At 35.8% G+C, this 16,908-nt stretch overlaps 1 protein-coding gene across 2 annotated transcripts in view; it reads left to right on the forward strand.

The window, feature by feature from the left end:
• The window catches only part of ZMYM2 (zinc finger MYM-type containing 2), a 124,101-nt gene extending 108,438 nt beyond the window's left edge, over window positions 1–15,663 (forward strand). For both annotated transcript variants that reach the window (XM_016203569.2, XM_016203570.2), the window contains 4 exons: window positions 11,129–11,243; window positions 12,120–12,371; window positions 12,689–12,809; window positions 14,783–15,663. In XM_016203569.2, coding sequence (XP_016059055.1) covers window positions 11,129–11,243; window positions 12,120–12,371; window positions 12,689–12,809; window positions 14,783–14,975 — 681 coding nt within the window. In that variant the 3' untranslated portion in view covers window positions 14,976–15,663. The remainder of the gene's footprint in view (window positions 1–11,128; window positions 11,244–12,119; window positions 12,372–12,688; window positions 12,810–14,782) is intronic.
• The last annotated feature ends 1,245 nt before the right edge of the window (window positions 15,664–16,908 follow it).

Here is a 16,908-nt window from a genome sequence, read left to right on the forward strand (position 1 = left end):
CAACCTGTTTGGAGCTATTAGTGATCCACAGCTTGTGGCTCCCTCTACTGGACCTTGGTGCATGCAGAAAGCACCAAGGCTGGCGTTTACCAGCATCAGATCTCCTGGCAGGTCATCAAAAGTCTCAAAGCACCCAGTGGTCTGCCTCTGCCCTCAGGCTACCTTTTAGGTTGCCTGTTAGGCTTAGTCAGGGAAAGAGCCTCTGGCTGTACTCTTTAGTAGGGTATAAGCTTCACAGGGTGGGGTGAGAGGCATTTCAACTGGTGGGCTATTGATTCCCCCATCTTGGTGCCCCATGGAAGGGAATGCTCTGCCTGAGAAAGATGGCTTCTGCAGTATGGGGGTAATGACTCAGCACAGGGATCCTGATGGCTGACTCTTCAGCTCTCTCCCCAGAGCCACCAAACCTAGACTTTCGTCACATGGTTCTAGTCCACTCTGTCCTCACTCTTCTGGAACCCAGGGTGAGTGGCTGTGAATGAAATTTTGTGCATTGACTCTAAGAGGGTGCTTTCTTCCTGTGCTATATCTCCCTGGTGGTCAGAAACCCTGGATGTTTTGTGGCCGCCTTTCCTGGTTCTGGTGCTCTAGGCTTGGGAGCCCATGCTTCTCAGAGGGAATGGAATCCTCTGCAACTGAGATATCTTTCAGGAACTTCAGCCTGTGGTAACCCAACTAGCCCTCTCTCACCTTTGCACTTCTTAGCCATCTTGATGTGGCTTCTTCTATAAGTTTGTGGTTATAAATCATGTCTCCAGCTAGGCTTCAGTTGGTTTTCAGGATGACTTTTACAATTTAGTTGTAATTCCAGTTTGGTCCTGGGATGAGGTTAGTGTAGCTTCCACCTAATCCACCGCCATCTTGGTCTGTCTTGCTTATGTCTTTTGATCGGAGCATCTAACCTATTTACATTTAAAGTGATTATTGTTTGGAATGTATTTATTGCCATTTTATTCTTTATAAATATGTTCTCTTTTTTTCTCTTTTTATTCTTTTTAAAAAATTATATCTTTGTGGATTTCAGAGAGAAAGGGAGAGGGAGAGAGAGTTGAAACATCATTGATGAGAGAGTTGTCATTGATCAGCTGCCTCCTGCACGCCCTTGACTGGGGATCAAGCCCACAACCTGGGTATGTTCTCTGACCGGGAATCGAACTGCTATCTCCTGAATCCTAGGTCGATGCTCAACTGCTGAGCCATGCCTGGCCGGGCTCCTTTTATTCTTTTTAAAGAAGATTCTTTAACACAGGAGTGGGGAACCTTTTTCTTCCAAGTACCATTTGAATATTTATAACATCATTTGCAGGCCATACAAAATTATTTATAACATCATTCGCAGGCCATACAAATTAGCTATGAAAACAGCTCCTAGATTTATTGAATTTTGAGTCCCACCTGCTGTTACCTTGGCAGGGCCAGACCAAATGATTTTGCCAGCTGGACTTTCCCCACCTCTGCTTTAACACTTGTAATACTGGTTTGGTGGTGATGAACTCTTTTAGCTCTTTTTTTGTCTGGGAAGCTCCTTATTTCTACTTTAATTTTAAATGATAGCCTTGCTGATTAAAGTAGTCTTGATTGTAGGTTTTTGCTTTTCAGCACTTTTGAGTATTTCATGACAGTCCTCCTGGCCTGAAATGTTTTTTGTTGAGAAATCAACTGACATTCTGTATAGGAGTTCACTTGTAGCTGACTGTCTTTTCTCTTGCTGCTTTTAAGATTCTCTCTTTGTCTTTAACCTTGGCCATTTTAATTATGATGTGTCTCGGTATCGGCCCTCTTTGGGTTCACCCTGTTTGGGACTGTCTGCACTTCCTAAATTTGTGTGTCTTTTTCCGCCCACCAGGTTAGGAAAGTTTCAGTCATTATTTCTTCCAATAGGTTCTTGATCCCTTGCTCTCTTCTTTTTTCTTCTGTTAACCCAGTGATGTGGATTTTGTTATGCTTCATGTTGTCCCAAAGGTCCCTTAAAGTGTACTCATTTTTTAAAATTCTATTTTCATTTTGCAACTCTCATTGTGTTTTCTACTATTTTGTCTTCCAAATTGCTGATTTGATCCTCTGTTTTATCTAACCTACTGTTTATTTCTTGTAGTGTGGTCTTTATTTTAGATATTTTATTCTTTATTTCTGAGTGTTTCTATTTATAGTTTCTATGCCTCTGTTTCATTTACTTCTTTTTCTGGGGATTTCTCCTCTTTTCATTTAGTGCATGATTGTCTCTGCATTTTGGCTGCCTCTTTGTGTTTGTTTCTATGTATTAGGTAGATCTATGACACCCAGTTTTGATAGGTTTGCTTTATGTAGTAGGTATCCTGTGGGACCTATTGGTGCATTCTCCTTGATCACTTGATCTGGGTATTCCAGGAATGTCCCTTGTGTGGATAATGTGGACCCTCCTGTTGTAATTGATTCTTGATTTCTATTGGCCCATTCATGTGTGGGGTTGACCCCGAGGCTGGTTGACTGTGAGGATTGACCCTAACCACAGTATACAAGCTGCTATGCTGGTGCTGACCACACGAAGTGGAATTCTCCTCAGCAGGGTCTGGTTGCCTGCTGAGACCTCCCTTTGGATATGCTGCTTGTGAAGCTAATTAGATCCTGCTCTGATGTTGTCTGAAGCTGGTCATTGGGTGTGTTGGTTTTGGGGCCTAATGGGAGGGACTTTGGTTCACGCCAATGTCAGAAGCTGCCTGTGATTGGCCCTAGGCAGCCTGTTTGGAGCCAAAAAGTCATCACAGTTTGTGTCTGCCTCGGCTGGGCTTGAGTGTCTGTGAGAAGGACCACGGTGCACACCAGGGCCAGCTTTTACCAACACTGGGCCCAGGTTCAGGTCAGCAAAAGTCCCAAGGCACCCTGAGATTCACCTCCACCTGATGTCCACCTGATAGGCTCAGTCACTGAAAGAGCCTCTGGTAGTACTTGAGTTGCATGAGGTAGTTTCTTCATGTCACCAGGTAGGGGCGAGTGGTGTTCACCAGATTGATACAGGTTCAAACTCATTGCCAGTGCTGGGTCTGAATCTACTCAGTAAATGTCCCAGGGTGTACTAAGTCTAGCTGCCACCCACGGTGCATTGCAGTTCTTTGTGGTGTAGAGTCTCAGGGAGTCATTAGGGTAAGGCCAGCAGAGTTTATAAGGCCCAAGCAGACCAAGATTTGGCCATGTGAAGGGAGGGTTCTGCGTTGGTTTGGTGTATGAGGGATAGGTGGCCTCTGTCCTAGAGCCACACAGCTCAGTCTGTTCAAGATTCTTCCAGGAGTCTGAGCTCAACAGGGTAGGCTGCTAGTAATTTGGAGGGTGGTGCTAGTGGATCTGCCATGAGAGGGAGATGCCAGTTAGGCTTGGGGGAAGGTGGGAGGAGTGACCCAAATATAACCACTTTTACAAGTTAAGCAACACTTCTTTGTTTGTTTCCAACCTGTTAAAAATTAATGGCTGGTGGAATTGGGTCCAGTTGAACTAGGGTTGTGGTTTGCTGATCTAGCTTAAAGGATTATTTGTTTTATTTTATTGGTCTATTCAGAGAACCAGCTTTTGGTATTACTGGTTTTTAAGTTTTTGTGTTTTCTTTTTTCATTGAGTCTCTGATCTCATTTTCTTAATTTATTTTTTTCCAGCTTCTTAGAATTTAGACCTTTTATCTTTTCTAATAAAGCATTTAAAGTTATAAATTTTCCTGTGTGAACTAGTTTATCTGCATTCCAGAAATTGTTATATAATGTATTTTCATTTTCCTTAAGCAAAGGGAATTGGGTGACCTCATAATCCTGTTATAGGAAGATGAGTCTCTCTCTGATTTGCTTTTTATTTAGTAGGTCATTTAAATATTAACTCCAAATATTAATAGAGAGGTGAGAGCTAAATGCATTGCATAAAGAATAATAAATTACGTTGTCAAGCTTTTTTTTTTTTTTTTTTAATATATCCATTGATTTCAGAGATAGGAAGGAAGAGGGAGAAAGAGATAGAAACATCAGTGATGGAGGGAGTCATCGATTGGCTGCCCCTGTACCGCCCCCTACTGGGGATCAAGCCTGCAACTTGGGCATGTGTCCTAATTGGGAATTTAATCATGATCTCCTGGACCAAGCCTGCTGGGGCTTCAGTATTTTTTAATTGTAAAACACATGTAACCTAAAATTTACCATCGTAACTATTTTTAATACCACAGTTTAGTGGTATTAAGTGCATTCATAATCTTGCTCAAACAATACCACCATCCATCCCCTAACTATTTTATCTTATAAAACTGAAACTACATCCATTAGACAATAACTCCCCATTGTCCCCTAGCACCCACCGTTTTAATTTCTGTCTCTGTTAAGTTTGACTACTCCAAGGACCTCAATTAAGTAGAATTGTATAGTATTTCTCTCTGTGACTGGCTTATTGCACTCAGTATAGTGATTCTCCTCAAAGTTCATCAGTGTTACAGCATGTATCAGAATTTTCTTCCTTTTTAAAATTGGTTCTTTGTGGCCCAGCTGGTGTGGCTCTGTTGATTGAGTGTTGTTCTATGGACCAGGACGTTGCTGGCTCAATTCTGGGTCTGGGCACATGCCCCGGGGTTTCAGACTTGATACCAAGTAGATGGCATGCAGGCAGTAGCTGATAGATGCTTCTCTCTCATTGATGTTTCTATCTCTCCCTCTCCCTTCCTCTCTCTGAAGTCAATAAAAACATATTTTTTAAAAAAATAAAATAAAATTGGTTCTTTATGTACTGAAAAATGTTTTCTCACAAAATGTTTACTTATTGAAATGTACATTGAAAAATGGTTAAGTTGGTAAATTTTATGTTTCGTGTATTTTTACCACAATTGAAAAAATTTGTTTTTACAATTTGTTTTAATCATTGAACATATTTTCACACTTGATTTAATTTTTGTAAAGGGCTGTATGGTATGTATAAGAAGTTTTAAAAATAATCCAAAAAATCAGTTCAAAGATAAGCTATCTAAATATACTTTCCAGGAATAATTGCTGTTTAATGTTACTTCAAGGATGTTACAGAAATAGAAGCTATTTTTGGAACATGCATATTTTCGTTTGTTGCATTTATTGATTTTGTGACAATAAAAATAAGTATGATTTCTCTAGATAGCTCTTAGAAGGAATAACATCTTTAGTTGTAAGGGCTAAGTTTGTGAATGTATCAGAAGTAGGTAGCCACTTCTGTGTTGTATAATGAAAAATTAAATATAATTATCGATATTGACCTGATCCTTGCGAAAGGGGGAGTGTGTGCCATTTTTCTCTCTCATGAACAAATAGCTGGTTTCCTTCCTGATTGTATAAGGAATGATGGTTGCTGTTAAATGTTTACATAATGTGGAAGTGTTTGAGGAAGAAAGCAAAACTACGTGAAATGCTATAGTCATCATGATCATGCTTTCATATATTCTCTTACATATGTGAAAACATGCCTTTAACCAAATTCATCATAGGTGGAATTGTGGATGCCTTTTTCCCCTTAATCATCTCCACCCCATCATGGTTAGCTAGGTGTATATACTGCTCTGCTTTTTATGAACATGGAAAAATATATAGAGAAGTTTTATCAACTAAGAATGGGGAACCATATTATATCCTCTTGAAGATTACTTTTCTTTCCTCCATTTCCCTATATGTTGGTGGCAGTCTCCCTAAGTCAACTGGAGCAGACTTTTAACTGTATGTATTATAATTCGAAACATAGTTAACTTAGTCATTTCAACAATGATGAGCGTTCCCTTTGTTTCATAAAATTTTGCTATTATATATAAACAGTGTACACTTCCTTCCCCTTCTCCCCCAGATCTTATATTATCCTGAAGAACTGGTGCTTTTATTTCTGTGAGATATGATTTCTGAAAGTATATATTTTATTTTAAAAGTATATTTTAAAGTATATTTTTAAAATATACATTTTTTATTTTAAAAGATATCACTAGATTGCTTTATAAAAGAAAGGATTGTGGATTTGTTTTTTCATGTTTATTGGCTATTTGGATTTGCTTTTCTGTGAATTGTTCCTTTGTCCATTGGGTTACTTATCCCTTTCAGTTCGTGACAGTTTCTTGTTGCAGACAGTAATTCTGTCACTTTCCCAAAACGTTTTCCAAGATTTTATATTTTAATACTTAAAGTCTTTTATCTGGAAGAAATTGTTTTTTAAGAAGTGTTATCTCCATTTACTGAATTAAAAAATATATAAACTCACTTACATGGCTCGTTAATTTGAGTTCTGTGTAAATAGGTAGTTCCCTGATCATGAAAATTCTATTGAAATGCATATAACATTTTTTAACTTATTTAATATTTCTTTGACCTAGAAGGGCCTTAAGAATTTGCCTTATGTTTCCCAGCAATGATATGGTGGATTCAGAGTTTTGCTAATCCTATGTTTATTGGTTCATTATGGAAACATTAGTTAAAAGTGCTACTTTATGCTTAACACTGAACATTGGAGTAGAGTTTGAAGATGGCCTTTTTTTTTTTTTTACAATTTACTGATTTCCATGCACTGTGCTAAGTCCTTGGCATGCCATTTAATCCTCTCAACAACTGTAACTCCCATCATTGTTTGATGAGGAAATAGAGGTAAGCAGCTCATCCAAGGTTGTACAGCTTATATATTTAGACTCTAATCTGGTAAGCAGTTTGATTTAAGTCGCTGTAATATGTGCTGCTCAAGGATTTGAAATACATAACTATGTAATATTTAAACCATGCTATACTCACAGTATGGGGTAGTGGCACAGAACTGGGACTACTTGATTCTACCTAAGTACGTAACTAGAGAAAATAAAACAGTGGAGAAGATCTTTAAACTGAGATTTGAAGAATACATAGAAATTCACTAGGCAGACAAGATAAGACTTCGAAGAACAGTGGCTTTTCAGAGAGAGAGAGAAATACATAAAAGGGCACTGTTTTCCAGGAGTGGCTTAGTATGGCTGGAATGCAGAAGTGTGGAGGTCTCTGGGGTTAGGTGGAATATGAAGTGGTAACAGTCATGTCACAAAGGGCCTGTATTCCTTGATAAAATGTGTAGACTTTGTCTTTAACCAGCGTGAAACATGAAAAGCTTTTAAGTATTTTTAAAGATCACACTTGACATTTTTTTTCTTGGAAGTAGGCAGCCGAAAGCTGGAATATTATCATTGAAACATAAATTATTGTGCAAACCATTGATTTGTAGCTAAATTAATGGTGGGTTAGTTTACATTCTTCATAATGAAACCTTATGCAAATAGCATTTAATAAGACAACCAGTTTTAGAGATTTGTAAGAAGAAAATCTTAAATATATCTAATATTCCTCAAATTATGAGTATCTTTACAGTCTCAACATTTTATACATTATTATGCATATTACTTGCTTAGCTGGCTTTCCAAAATGTCCTTTGACAATACATATTTCCCATATTACTGACAATACATGTCTAAATAAATATGTTAATGTTCTGAACATATTCTCCAAAATGGTTTTGGAGAATGGTTTTCAACTGCCTGTTAATTATGTTACATGGGACTTATATTCTACTTTTCAAATACTAGTACCAGAGTTTCTGCTTAAGTAGATAGCTATCTCCCAGTGTTAATCCTTAAGAAAACTTTCCCAGGCCCTTGGAAAGTAGCTAGTTTGAAAATAAGTGCTTTGAGTATAAAATACACACAGATTTCTAAGAACTCAGATTTTAAAAAAGGTGAAATATGTTATTAATTTTTATATTATATGTTGAAATTACATATATTAGATATAGTAGGTTAAATAAAATAGTTATACCTGTTCTTTTTAAATGTGGCTACTGGAAAATTTAAAATTACATATGTGGATCACTATTTTTTATTTTTAAATTCTACTCTATACAGTGATGCTAAAATTATCTGTGGCTTTCTAGTTCTGTCAAATATTGTTCAAAAGCAATGTAAATAAAATCAGAGACCAGTACCCTTACAAAGGAATTTATATTTTGAAAAGAAGATACTTATTATAAATTCAAGTAATTCAGTGATTAAAGGTTGTGGGGTTTTTTTGTGTGTGTTTTTTTTTAATGTATCTTTATTGATTTCAGACAGAGGAAAGGAGAGGGAGAGAGAGAGACAGAAACATCAATGATGAGATAGTCATTGATCAAGCCCACAACCCGGGCATGTGCCCTGACCGGGAATCGAACCCTGATCGCCTGGATCCTAGGTCGATGCTCAACCGCTGAGCCACGCCCGGCCAGGCTAAAGGTTATTTTTTAATTAAGCTTCTTGCTAATCCGACAGGCCTGTGTTGTCAGGGCATTTTCTCTGGGGATCCTTCCCAGAAGGTGCTGCTGTCTTCATAGCTTCTCTTTGCTTTGCTTCTGGAACCACAGCTTTGTTTTTTCTTCACCAGATTCCCATTGGTCATAGGGCACTGGTGATGGGGCAGATGAGGTGTTTATAAAGTGTGTAGATGAGGCATTTGTAAATTGGGAGACTGCCTTTAATGGGAATTAACAACAATAATAGTAATGTAGTATTGCTTTCCATACTACAACAATGACTAATGAAGCATATTGTCATCATTATAGCAGTAAGGGCAGCAGATCTTTGAATTTATCATGGACTGCCTGAAGAAGCCTTTTCAGAGCTGAGTTGGGAATTTAGTGATGTTTGGCTTTTGACTTTGTTACGTTGTCACTTCATTGATTGACAGGCAATTAATTGGCCTGCCATCCTTTAGGAATTTTGTACTACCATTTTGAAATTATACTGGCTAACCTTCCTTCTGACAGGTAGGAGTAACAATTGGTCAACTCAGGTGATAGTACTCTAGCCTTATTGTTACTATTATTTTTAATCCTCAACTGAGGATATGTTTATTGATTTGAGAGAGAAGAATGGGGAGACAGAGAGAGAGAGAAACATTGATGTGAGAGAGAAGCATCGATCTGTTGCCTCCTGTATGTGCCCTTACCAGGGATCAAACCCACAACCTTTTTGGTGTACTGGATGATGCTCCAACCAACTAAGCTACCAGGCCAGGGCTAGTCTTATTTTTGATTTGTATATACCTGGCATATATTTTTTCATCTGTGTACTTTTTACTTATCTGTGTCTCCATATTTAAAGAGGATGTCTTGTAGGCAGCATATTATTGGACCGTGCTGCTTTTTTTTTCTTTAATTGAATCTGACATTATATATATTGGTGTTTTTAGATCAACAACCTTTTTTAAAATGAAGGACCAGATAGTAAATGTTTTATGCTTCGCAGGCCATATTTGTCTGTGTCGTGCAAATACTCAGTTCTGCCATTGAAGTATGAAAGACTTGGACAATATGCAAATGATGAGTGTTTCTGTGTTTAAAGGAAACATTATTTACAAAAATAGACCATGGGCCAGATTTGGCTCAAGAACTCTAGTTTGCTGACCCTAGCTTAGACCTTTTACTTTTAATGTGCAGTAAACCCTCTATTTTTCGGACCTCAATTTAACACACTTCGGATTTAATGGACAAAATTTCCAGTCCGTATGTCATATGTGAAAATTAACACCTTGTTAATTTTAAAATGCTTTAACCAAGATTTGCTTATAATTTAATTAACAGATTATATTTTGTTATTAGTTCAGTTATTTTTAATAAATTTTAGCGAATAGGCCATATGTTGGGAAAAACACTGTAATAATTTCACCAACAGAAATATTACATATTACAAAGTATAGTGTACATATTTAAATCCAAGAGTCACCACTCGTAAACAGTGTTTGGTGAATGATTAGCATGTGATCACACTGCATTGCGTGCAGTAATTGGTTCTGTTGTTGTGTAGTGTGACTTTCTGCAGTAGTTTTAACTGAAGCCAGCAAGTGTTCCTACATGCAGTACGCCACGCCCTCACTGTGTATTTATTTACTTGAAGTGACTGGTGAATGCACACATTTACTAGACCTATTCAGTATAAATTTAAAATTACAGTAATACATATAGAAAACTTTTCTGTGAAATCAAACTTTTCATACATATTTAATTTTAATTACATAAACGTGTACATAAGTAAAAACAGGTAAACAAACTTGTCAGTTTTTTACATACACATTCAGAAAACCTACTTTATTATATATTATATAACGAACTTTCAGCTTTAACAGACACCGCCTTGCACGGATTAGTTTTCTATATCGAGGTTTTATTGTAATTACTGATATCATTGGATTAAAATCTATCGTCCTGCTGGTTGTTTTGTATTGTTATATCTATTGGTTTGGGTTTTTTTGTCCTTTTCTGCTTTCTTTTGCATTAGTTATTTTTGTGATTCCATTTTGTCTCCACTATTAGTTTATTATTTATGGCTCTTAAATTTGTTTTTAGTGGTGTTCTAGGATTTAAAATATTCATCTACAATTACTCATTATTTACCTTCAAATATTATAGTACCGCTTCATGTGTAATGAAAGAACCTTACAACAGTGTAGCCCTAATTCCTGTCTCCCATTTTTTGTCCTATGGTTGTCATACATTTTACTTTGACATTATTTCATTTTAAAGTCCCGTTGGAGATGAACTTTGCAAACTTTGTGTTTAAATCACCCTTGAACAACTCTCGCTGTTAAAGGTTGTCATTGTAAATTGTAAAATTCATGAATTTATTCTTACTCAGGAGAGTGAAGCAGAGAGGCAGTCAAGAGAAAAGCATTAATTAGCCTAACAGAGCCAGTGTGGGAGGAGACCCTCACACAGTTGCAGAGTAACATTTCATCCTGACCTCACCATTTAGAATTTTTCTTTAATCATTGATCATTTAATTACTCTTTCAAATTTATTTTTGTTTTCTCTATGTACTTTGTAATGAATACTGTAGCCAGAAATTGTGTTTTTTTTTTTAATCTGACAGACTGTAGGTTGTCATCCAGTTCTTATATTCTGTATTCTTGGGTGTGTATTTCAGCTTTAAGTTTTTTAAGCAACAGAGTAATTGGTAACTTATGATTCTTTATGATTTCTAGATATGTGGAGAAGCCAGTAATCTCTCAGGTTTTATTAGTGTGCTGCTTTCTCTTTACATAATCTTTGTTTATTTTTTCTTAAGTAATATAGAATATAGGTAATATATTCACTATTTATAATTAGCTGGTTTTCCTTCAAGAAATTTTCTTTTTTTTAGTACCTGTGTGGTAGTAATCGAAAAGACAACATATTTATCGATCCAGGATACCAGACATTTGAGCAAGAATTGAATAAAATCCTCCGAAGTTGGCAACCAAGCATACTTCCAGATGGTAATGCTCTTTTAAAATAAAGCTATTGCTAACTTGCTGCTAGTTTTATTTTTTATTTTTATTTTTTTTAATATGTCTTTTATTGGTTTCAGAAACAGGAAGGGAGAGGGAGAGAGAGAGAAACATCAGTGATGAGAGAGTCATTGATGGGCTGCCTGCTGCATGCCTCCTGCTAGGGATCAAGCCTACAACCCGGGGCATGTGCCCTGACTGGGGATTGAACTGCCATCTCCTATATCATAGGTTGGCTCTCAGCTGCTGAGCCATGCAGGCCGGGCTGGGATTTTTATTTTTATAGAAAGTATATTAAATATAATTATGAAATAATTTAAATTAGCATATTTTTCAGAATACGTACTTGTAAACTCAGTGGTTCATCTTTTGTTGAATTAGAAATGAATGTGGTTGATAACTAGTGTTCATGAAGAGCTTTGTAATAAATGTGACCTTTTTTTCTGGAGTAAGAAACTGGATGTTTACTTATTAAGCCTGTAGTGGAGAGTCTGATGTAAATTTATCTAAGATTAAGCCTCTGTTTTAGATGTGTGAAGTAAAACTGTTTATTAATAGAATCACCTATTTTTCTCAGGAATTCTGCAGATTTAAATTCCTTTCTGACCATTGTCTGTTTGTCCTATGGAACAGAAGCAAACATCTAGTCCCTTACAGCAGAGATGCTAGGTCCATAGTCTCTTGTGTTCCCTAGCCTCTGTGTTGCTGATGAGCTTCATAGGTAATTGTGAAATTCATTCTAGTTGACCTGGTGTGAATGGAAGATGGCATTAGGTTTGTTCTTAAATTAACTCTGTTTCTAGATAGTAAATGAAAACTGTTATCTTTATTATAATTCTTTTAAAATATTTCTCTCTATTTAAGGGTCAATATTTTCTCGAGTTGAAGAAGATTATCTTTGGAGGATAAAGCAACTAGGCTCACACTCTCCAGTAGCTCTTCTGAATACCCTGTTCTACTTTAACACTAAGTATTTTGGCCTGAAAACAGTGGAACAACACTTAAGACTTTCCTTTGGCACTGTGTTTAGGCATTGGAAAAAAAATCCTTTAACAATGGAAAACAAAGCATGTCTCCGATACCAAGTGTCTTCCTTATGTGGAACAGATAATGAAGGTAGTATAACAGATTTTTACTTGGGGATTGTCTGTGGCAGAGATAGCCAAACTTTGCCTTACTAAAGACTATCCTAGGCGACTTGTTAAGAACCCGAGGACCATCATTTTCATAAAATAAGACATACTGTGTCTCCTTAAAACACCCCAGTTCATTTTGTTTGAAAAATTATGAATTACCAGAAGCCACACTTAGGTCTCTGAAGGATACCTAGTGCCGTTCTTTGGTATAACAGATACTAGGACTGAATAGAGAGGATAGTACTGTCTTTCTTCAAGACTGGGCTTAGGAAGTTTATGCAATTTTTATTTTTTAAGATAAAATTACTACTGGAAAAAGAAAACATGAAGATGATGAGCCAGTATTTGAACAAATTGAAAATACAGCCAATCCTTCTAGATGTCCTGTGAAAATGTTTGAATGCTACTTGTCAAAAAGGTAAGTGTTAATGATATTTAATTTTTATTTCTTTTAAATATATCTTTATTGATTTCAGAGAGGGGAAAGGAGAGGGAGAGACAGAGATAGAAACATCAATGATGAGAGAGTCATTGATCGAGCCCACAACCCAGGCATGTGCCCTGACCGGGAATCGAACCCCGATCGCCTGGATCATAGGTCGATGCTCAACTGATGAGCCACAACCGGCTGGGCAATGATATTTAATTTTTAAAATCTTTTAAGTTAGTTGCGTTGAACTTAACATTAACGAGGTGACATTTCCCACTGATGCTTTAGATTTCTCTTCTCACTTATATCTAAGTCCATTTAATTACAACATTTTTAGTCCCGATATTAGAAAATATCAGTTTTTACTTCATTCTTTAGAATTCAAGCATATGTTAAGAAATTACTCTCTGCTAATGAAATTACTACTGTTATCTTTTAAATTACAGCAATTCTAATGATTGTGTAAAGTAGAGGGCACAAACCTTTTTTGTAAAGGGTCAAGTGAATATTTTAGGCTTTTTTGGGCTCTATAGCTTTTATAGCCTTTATTACAGCTTTTCAATTCTGTTTTTAGAGCTAGAAAGCAGCCATATACTGATATAAATAGCAGTCATTAGTGTGTTAAAATAAAACTTTACACAAACAAGTGATGTGCTATAGTTTGCCATGCCATGGTGAAAAGGTAAGCTCAAAGGTAGGGTAGATGATAGGTGGAGAGGAAAATTAAGTACTTGCATTTAAGAGAAAATTGCCCTTTAAGAAGGTCTGAAAGGTAAAAGTGTTCTGAAAGCACTATACTTTTCAGTTATACCACTGTTTCCCCTCCTAATCTGATACCAACAGACATTTAAAAATATTTTAGCCCGGCCGGGCATGGCTCAGCGGTTGAGCGTCAACCTAGGATCCAGGCGATCGGGGTTCGATTTCCGGTCAGGGCACATGCCCGGGTTGTGGGCTCGATCAATGACTCTCTCATCATTGATGTTTCTATCTCTGTCTCTCCCTCTCCTTTCCTCTCTCTGAAATCAATAAAGATATATTTTAAAAAATAAATAAAAGTAAAAAAATTAAATATTTTAAACCATTGAAATGCTTAAACCATTGAAATGTTGGTGTGGGGAGGGCCTGGGGTGGGATGGATGTGGAGTGGAGGGGATCAGTGGGGTTAAAAAGGTTACATCTGTAATGGTCTCAACAATAAAGTTAAAGAAACAAACAAAAATAAATAAAGACCATAAATTATTTTATGCTTGTCCATTATTTTAAGTATGCACTCTACTTTTCAAAAGGTTAGTATGAATATATTTTCTTATATAATCAGTTTTATAAGTTCTTGTTAGGTTCCCAAGTTAGCTCTCAAGAACCCATAAAAAGAGTAATGTCACCTATAGGATGATGGTAATATTTTTGATGATGGTTTTGGGGTGGCCCTGTTTGGCTGCAACAGAATTGGGATCTTCCAGTGGTAGTAACTGTTAGTTGGAAATCCCTATCTCAGTATTATCTTGTTGGTATTTTAAAAATAAGGCTCCATTGTGTAATGCTCTTAAGTATTTTTATTTTATGTGCTACCATATTTTATCAATTGTAGGAAACATTTTTCACATTTTACCATCTCTGAAACTAGGCTGCGTGTTATAATTAATGCATTTAAAAATTATAATTGGCAGTGTTTTACTTGTTCAGTGGAAATATTAAAGTAATTAAAAATATTTCAATTGTGTTTTCAATTCAGTGAAGAATACGATTTAAATTATCATGGGAAAGTAATCTTTTATCACAGAAATTAACTTTCAAAGTATCTGAATGATAGAGTATTTAATGTCGGTAATAAGGTGCATGCATATGGTCTGACCACATAATGTGGTTAGTGGTCATGGAAGTATTCGTGAAAGAGAAACAGAGAGTTGTGGGGAAATTGTATATATACTGTAAAATTGACTTTCTCCTTTCTCCCAAAGTCCACAGAATCTTAATCAGAGAATGGATGTTTTTTATTTGCAACCAGAATGCTCTAGTTCTACAGATAGCCCTGTCTGGTACACATCTACTTCATTGGACCGAAACACCTTGGAAAATATGCTCGTACGGGTTCTTTTAGTAAAAGATATTTATGATAAAGACTATTATGAACTGGATGAAGACACAGACTAAAAAGGAACATTTCAGAAGCATTCGGGATAAAACAGCATTAGATAGTCATGCTGCTAGATCTTAATTATGGAAAACATTTCAAGTTTACTCCTTCTGTTTTGAGTTTTGTAGCAATGTACCCACACTGGGTATTACCATGTAAATAATCTGTGAGTGAAAGTTGCCATTATTCTATGTAGTTGTTTTAGGATACTTAACAAATACGTTCAAATTTTTTTTATTATTATTTATTTGATTAGGTATGTTTGTAACTTTTTACATTACAAAATATGAATGAGAATGTGCCATGTATAATTTTTTTCTTGTAGTAAGAAATATCCATATTGCACAATTCTACTGTTGCAGTGCTTCCTTGAAGGGGGCTCTTTTACTGGGTTCTTCACCACATGGTTGTGTATGGGTAGCACTACTAAGAGTTTAGAACTTGCAGTGTCTTTCAGAATTTTTAAAATAAACTGTAAACTAATAGGCTGGGTTTTTTGTTTTGCTTTTTGAGGGGGAAATTTTGTTTGTTTGTTTTGTTTTATGTTTTAGTTACTGAAGCCTTACAAGGTTATGTAGAGAGAGACCATCTTCTGTACCAAAAATAGACGAGAGAATGCTGTCAATATTGGTGTACTGTAATGTGAATCTATGCTGGTGAAAACGACTTTTGTTCCCCTTATTAAAACCTAGTGTCCTTTTCTCATTTGTGGCTTTCTGCATCACTCCAATCAATAATTTAAATATATATGTATATATGTCTGTGTGTGTGTATATATGTATGTATATATGTGTGTGTGTATGACATTGAATGACATTGATGACATGATCATTGAGACATTTTCTTTGTAAAAATGTCTGATGAAAGTATAAAATTATGTTTTCTTTTTTAAACTAACTCTGAGTATACAAATTCTCCTTCATTTATAGAAGTTTGATTTTTCTGTTTCCCCCTTAAGGATATAGATTATGTTTCAATACCCTGTGTAGTGCTCTAAAACTTTACCAATTTTATTAGAATTCTTGTGCCTGTCTTCAAGTGAGTACATTGGATAAAGTTATTTTTAGAAATGCCACTCCTCAAATAGTTGCTATAGAAAGTTAGTTTTAAAAGATAGTATCACATGTTACCATAAAAACGACCAGTGTAGTGATTCTGATGTTTCAGATGATTGACAGAGAAAGAAACTGACGGATGAAGTTTATCTCAAATCACATTCGTTAATAGATTGTTTGGCTTTTAAATTTTAATTACTTCTTATAGAAGATTGCATTTAAAAAAAGTTTGTGCTTCTGCATAGCAATATTTATCCATTCAGACCTTTTCTTTCAGAACAATGTTTACTTATGATCCTACCTTCTAGAGACTGAGCTAAATGGTAACTGCAGATTTTCATAAAGAAATCCTTTGGCTAACTTCATATGGCATGTGTGTAGTCATGTTTTCTTGTTTCTAATTCCTCAATCACCCTGGTGACATTAGTTTTCTAAAATTGCTGGGGGCAGGGGTGGCAGTTGGGCTCTTTTCCACAGTGGGTATGCTGCTTTGCACATCCCTTAGGTACTGCTCTCTTCCTTAGGATATATGTTAGCATTCAGAAGACATTTTCTTAGTCACAATTTGGAAAATTTCATAAGTGTAATCATTTATATTTAAGCAGTATTTTTTTTGGCATAAAAATTATGATATTCTAACTTGTTTTATAAATTTGAGTAACATTTTTGTCCATTATTTTATATTGTTGACTTGATAATTAGACAGTAACAAATCTGATAGTACTTTACTAAAATAGAATGCTCATTGTCTATTGAATGAAAAAAAATGGGTAACATTTAAAATATATAATGTAAAATTTCTTCATTCCTACTTTTCCCCTGAACTATTTCTTTAAGAACTTTTCCTATCTTGTTGATAGAAAGGTGGTTAACCCTAATCATCTTTTCTTCTTTA

This window comes from Miniopterus natalensis, chromosome 2 (genome assembly GCF_054644295.1).
Source record: "Miniopterus natalensis isolate mMinNat1 chromosome 2, mMinNat1.hap1, whole genome shotgun sequence".
NCBI lineage: Eukaryota > Metazoa > Chordata > Mammalia > Chiroptera > Miniopteridae > Miniopterus > Miniopterus natalensis.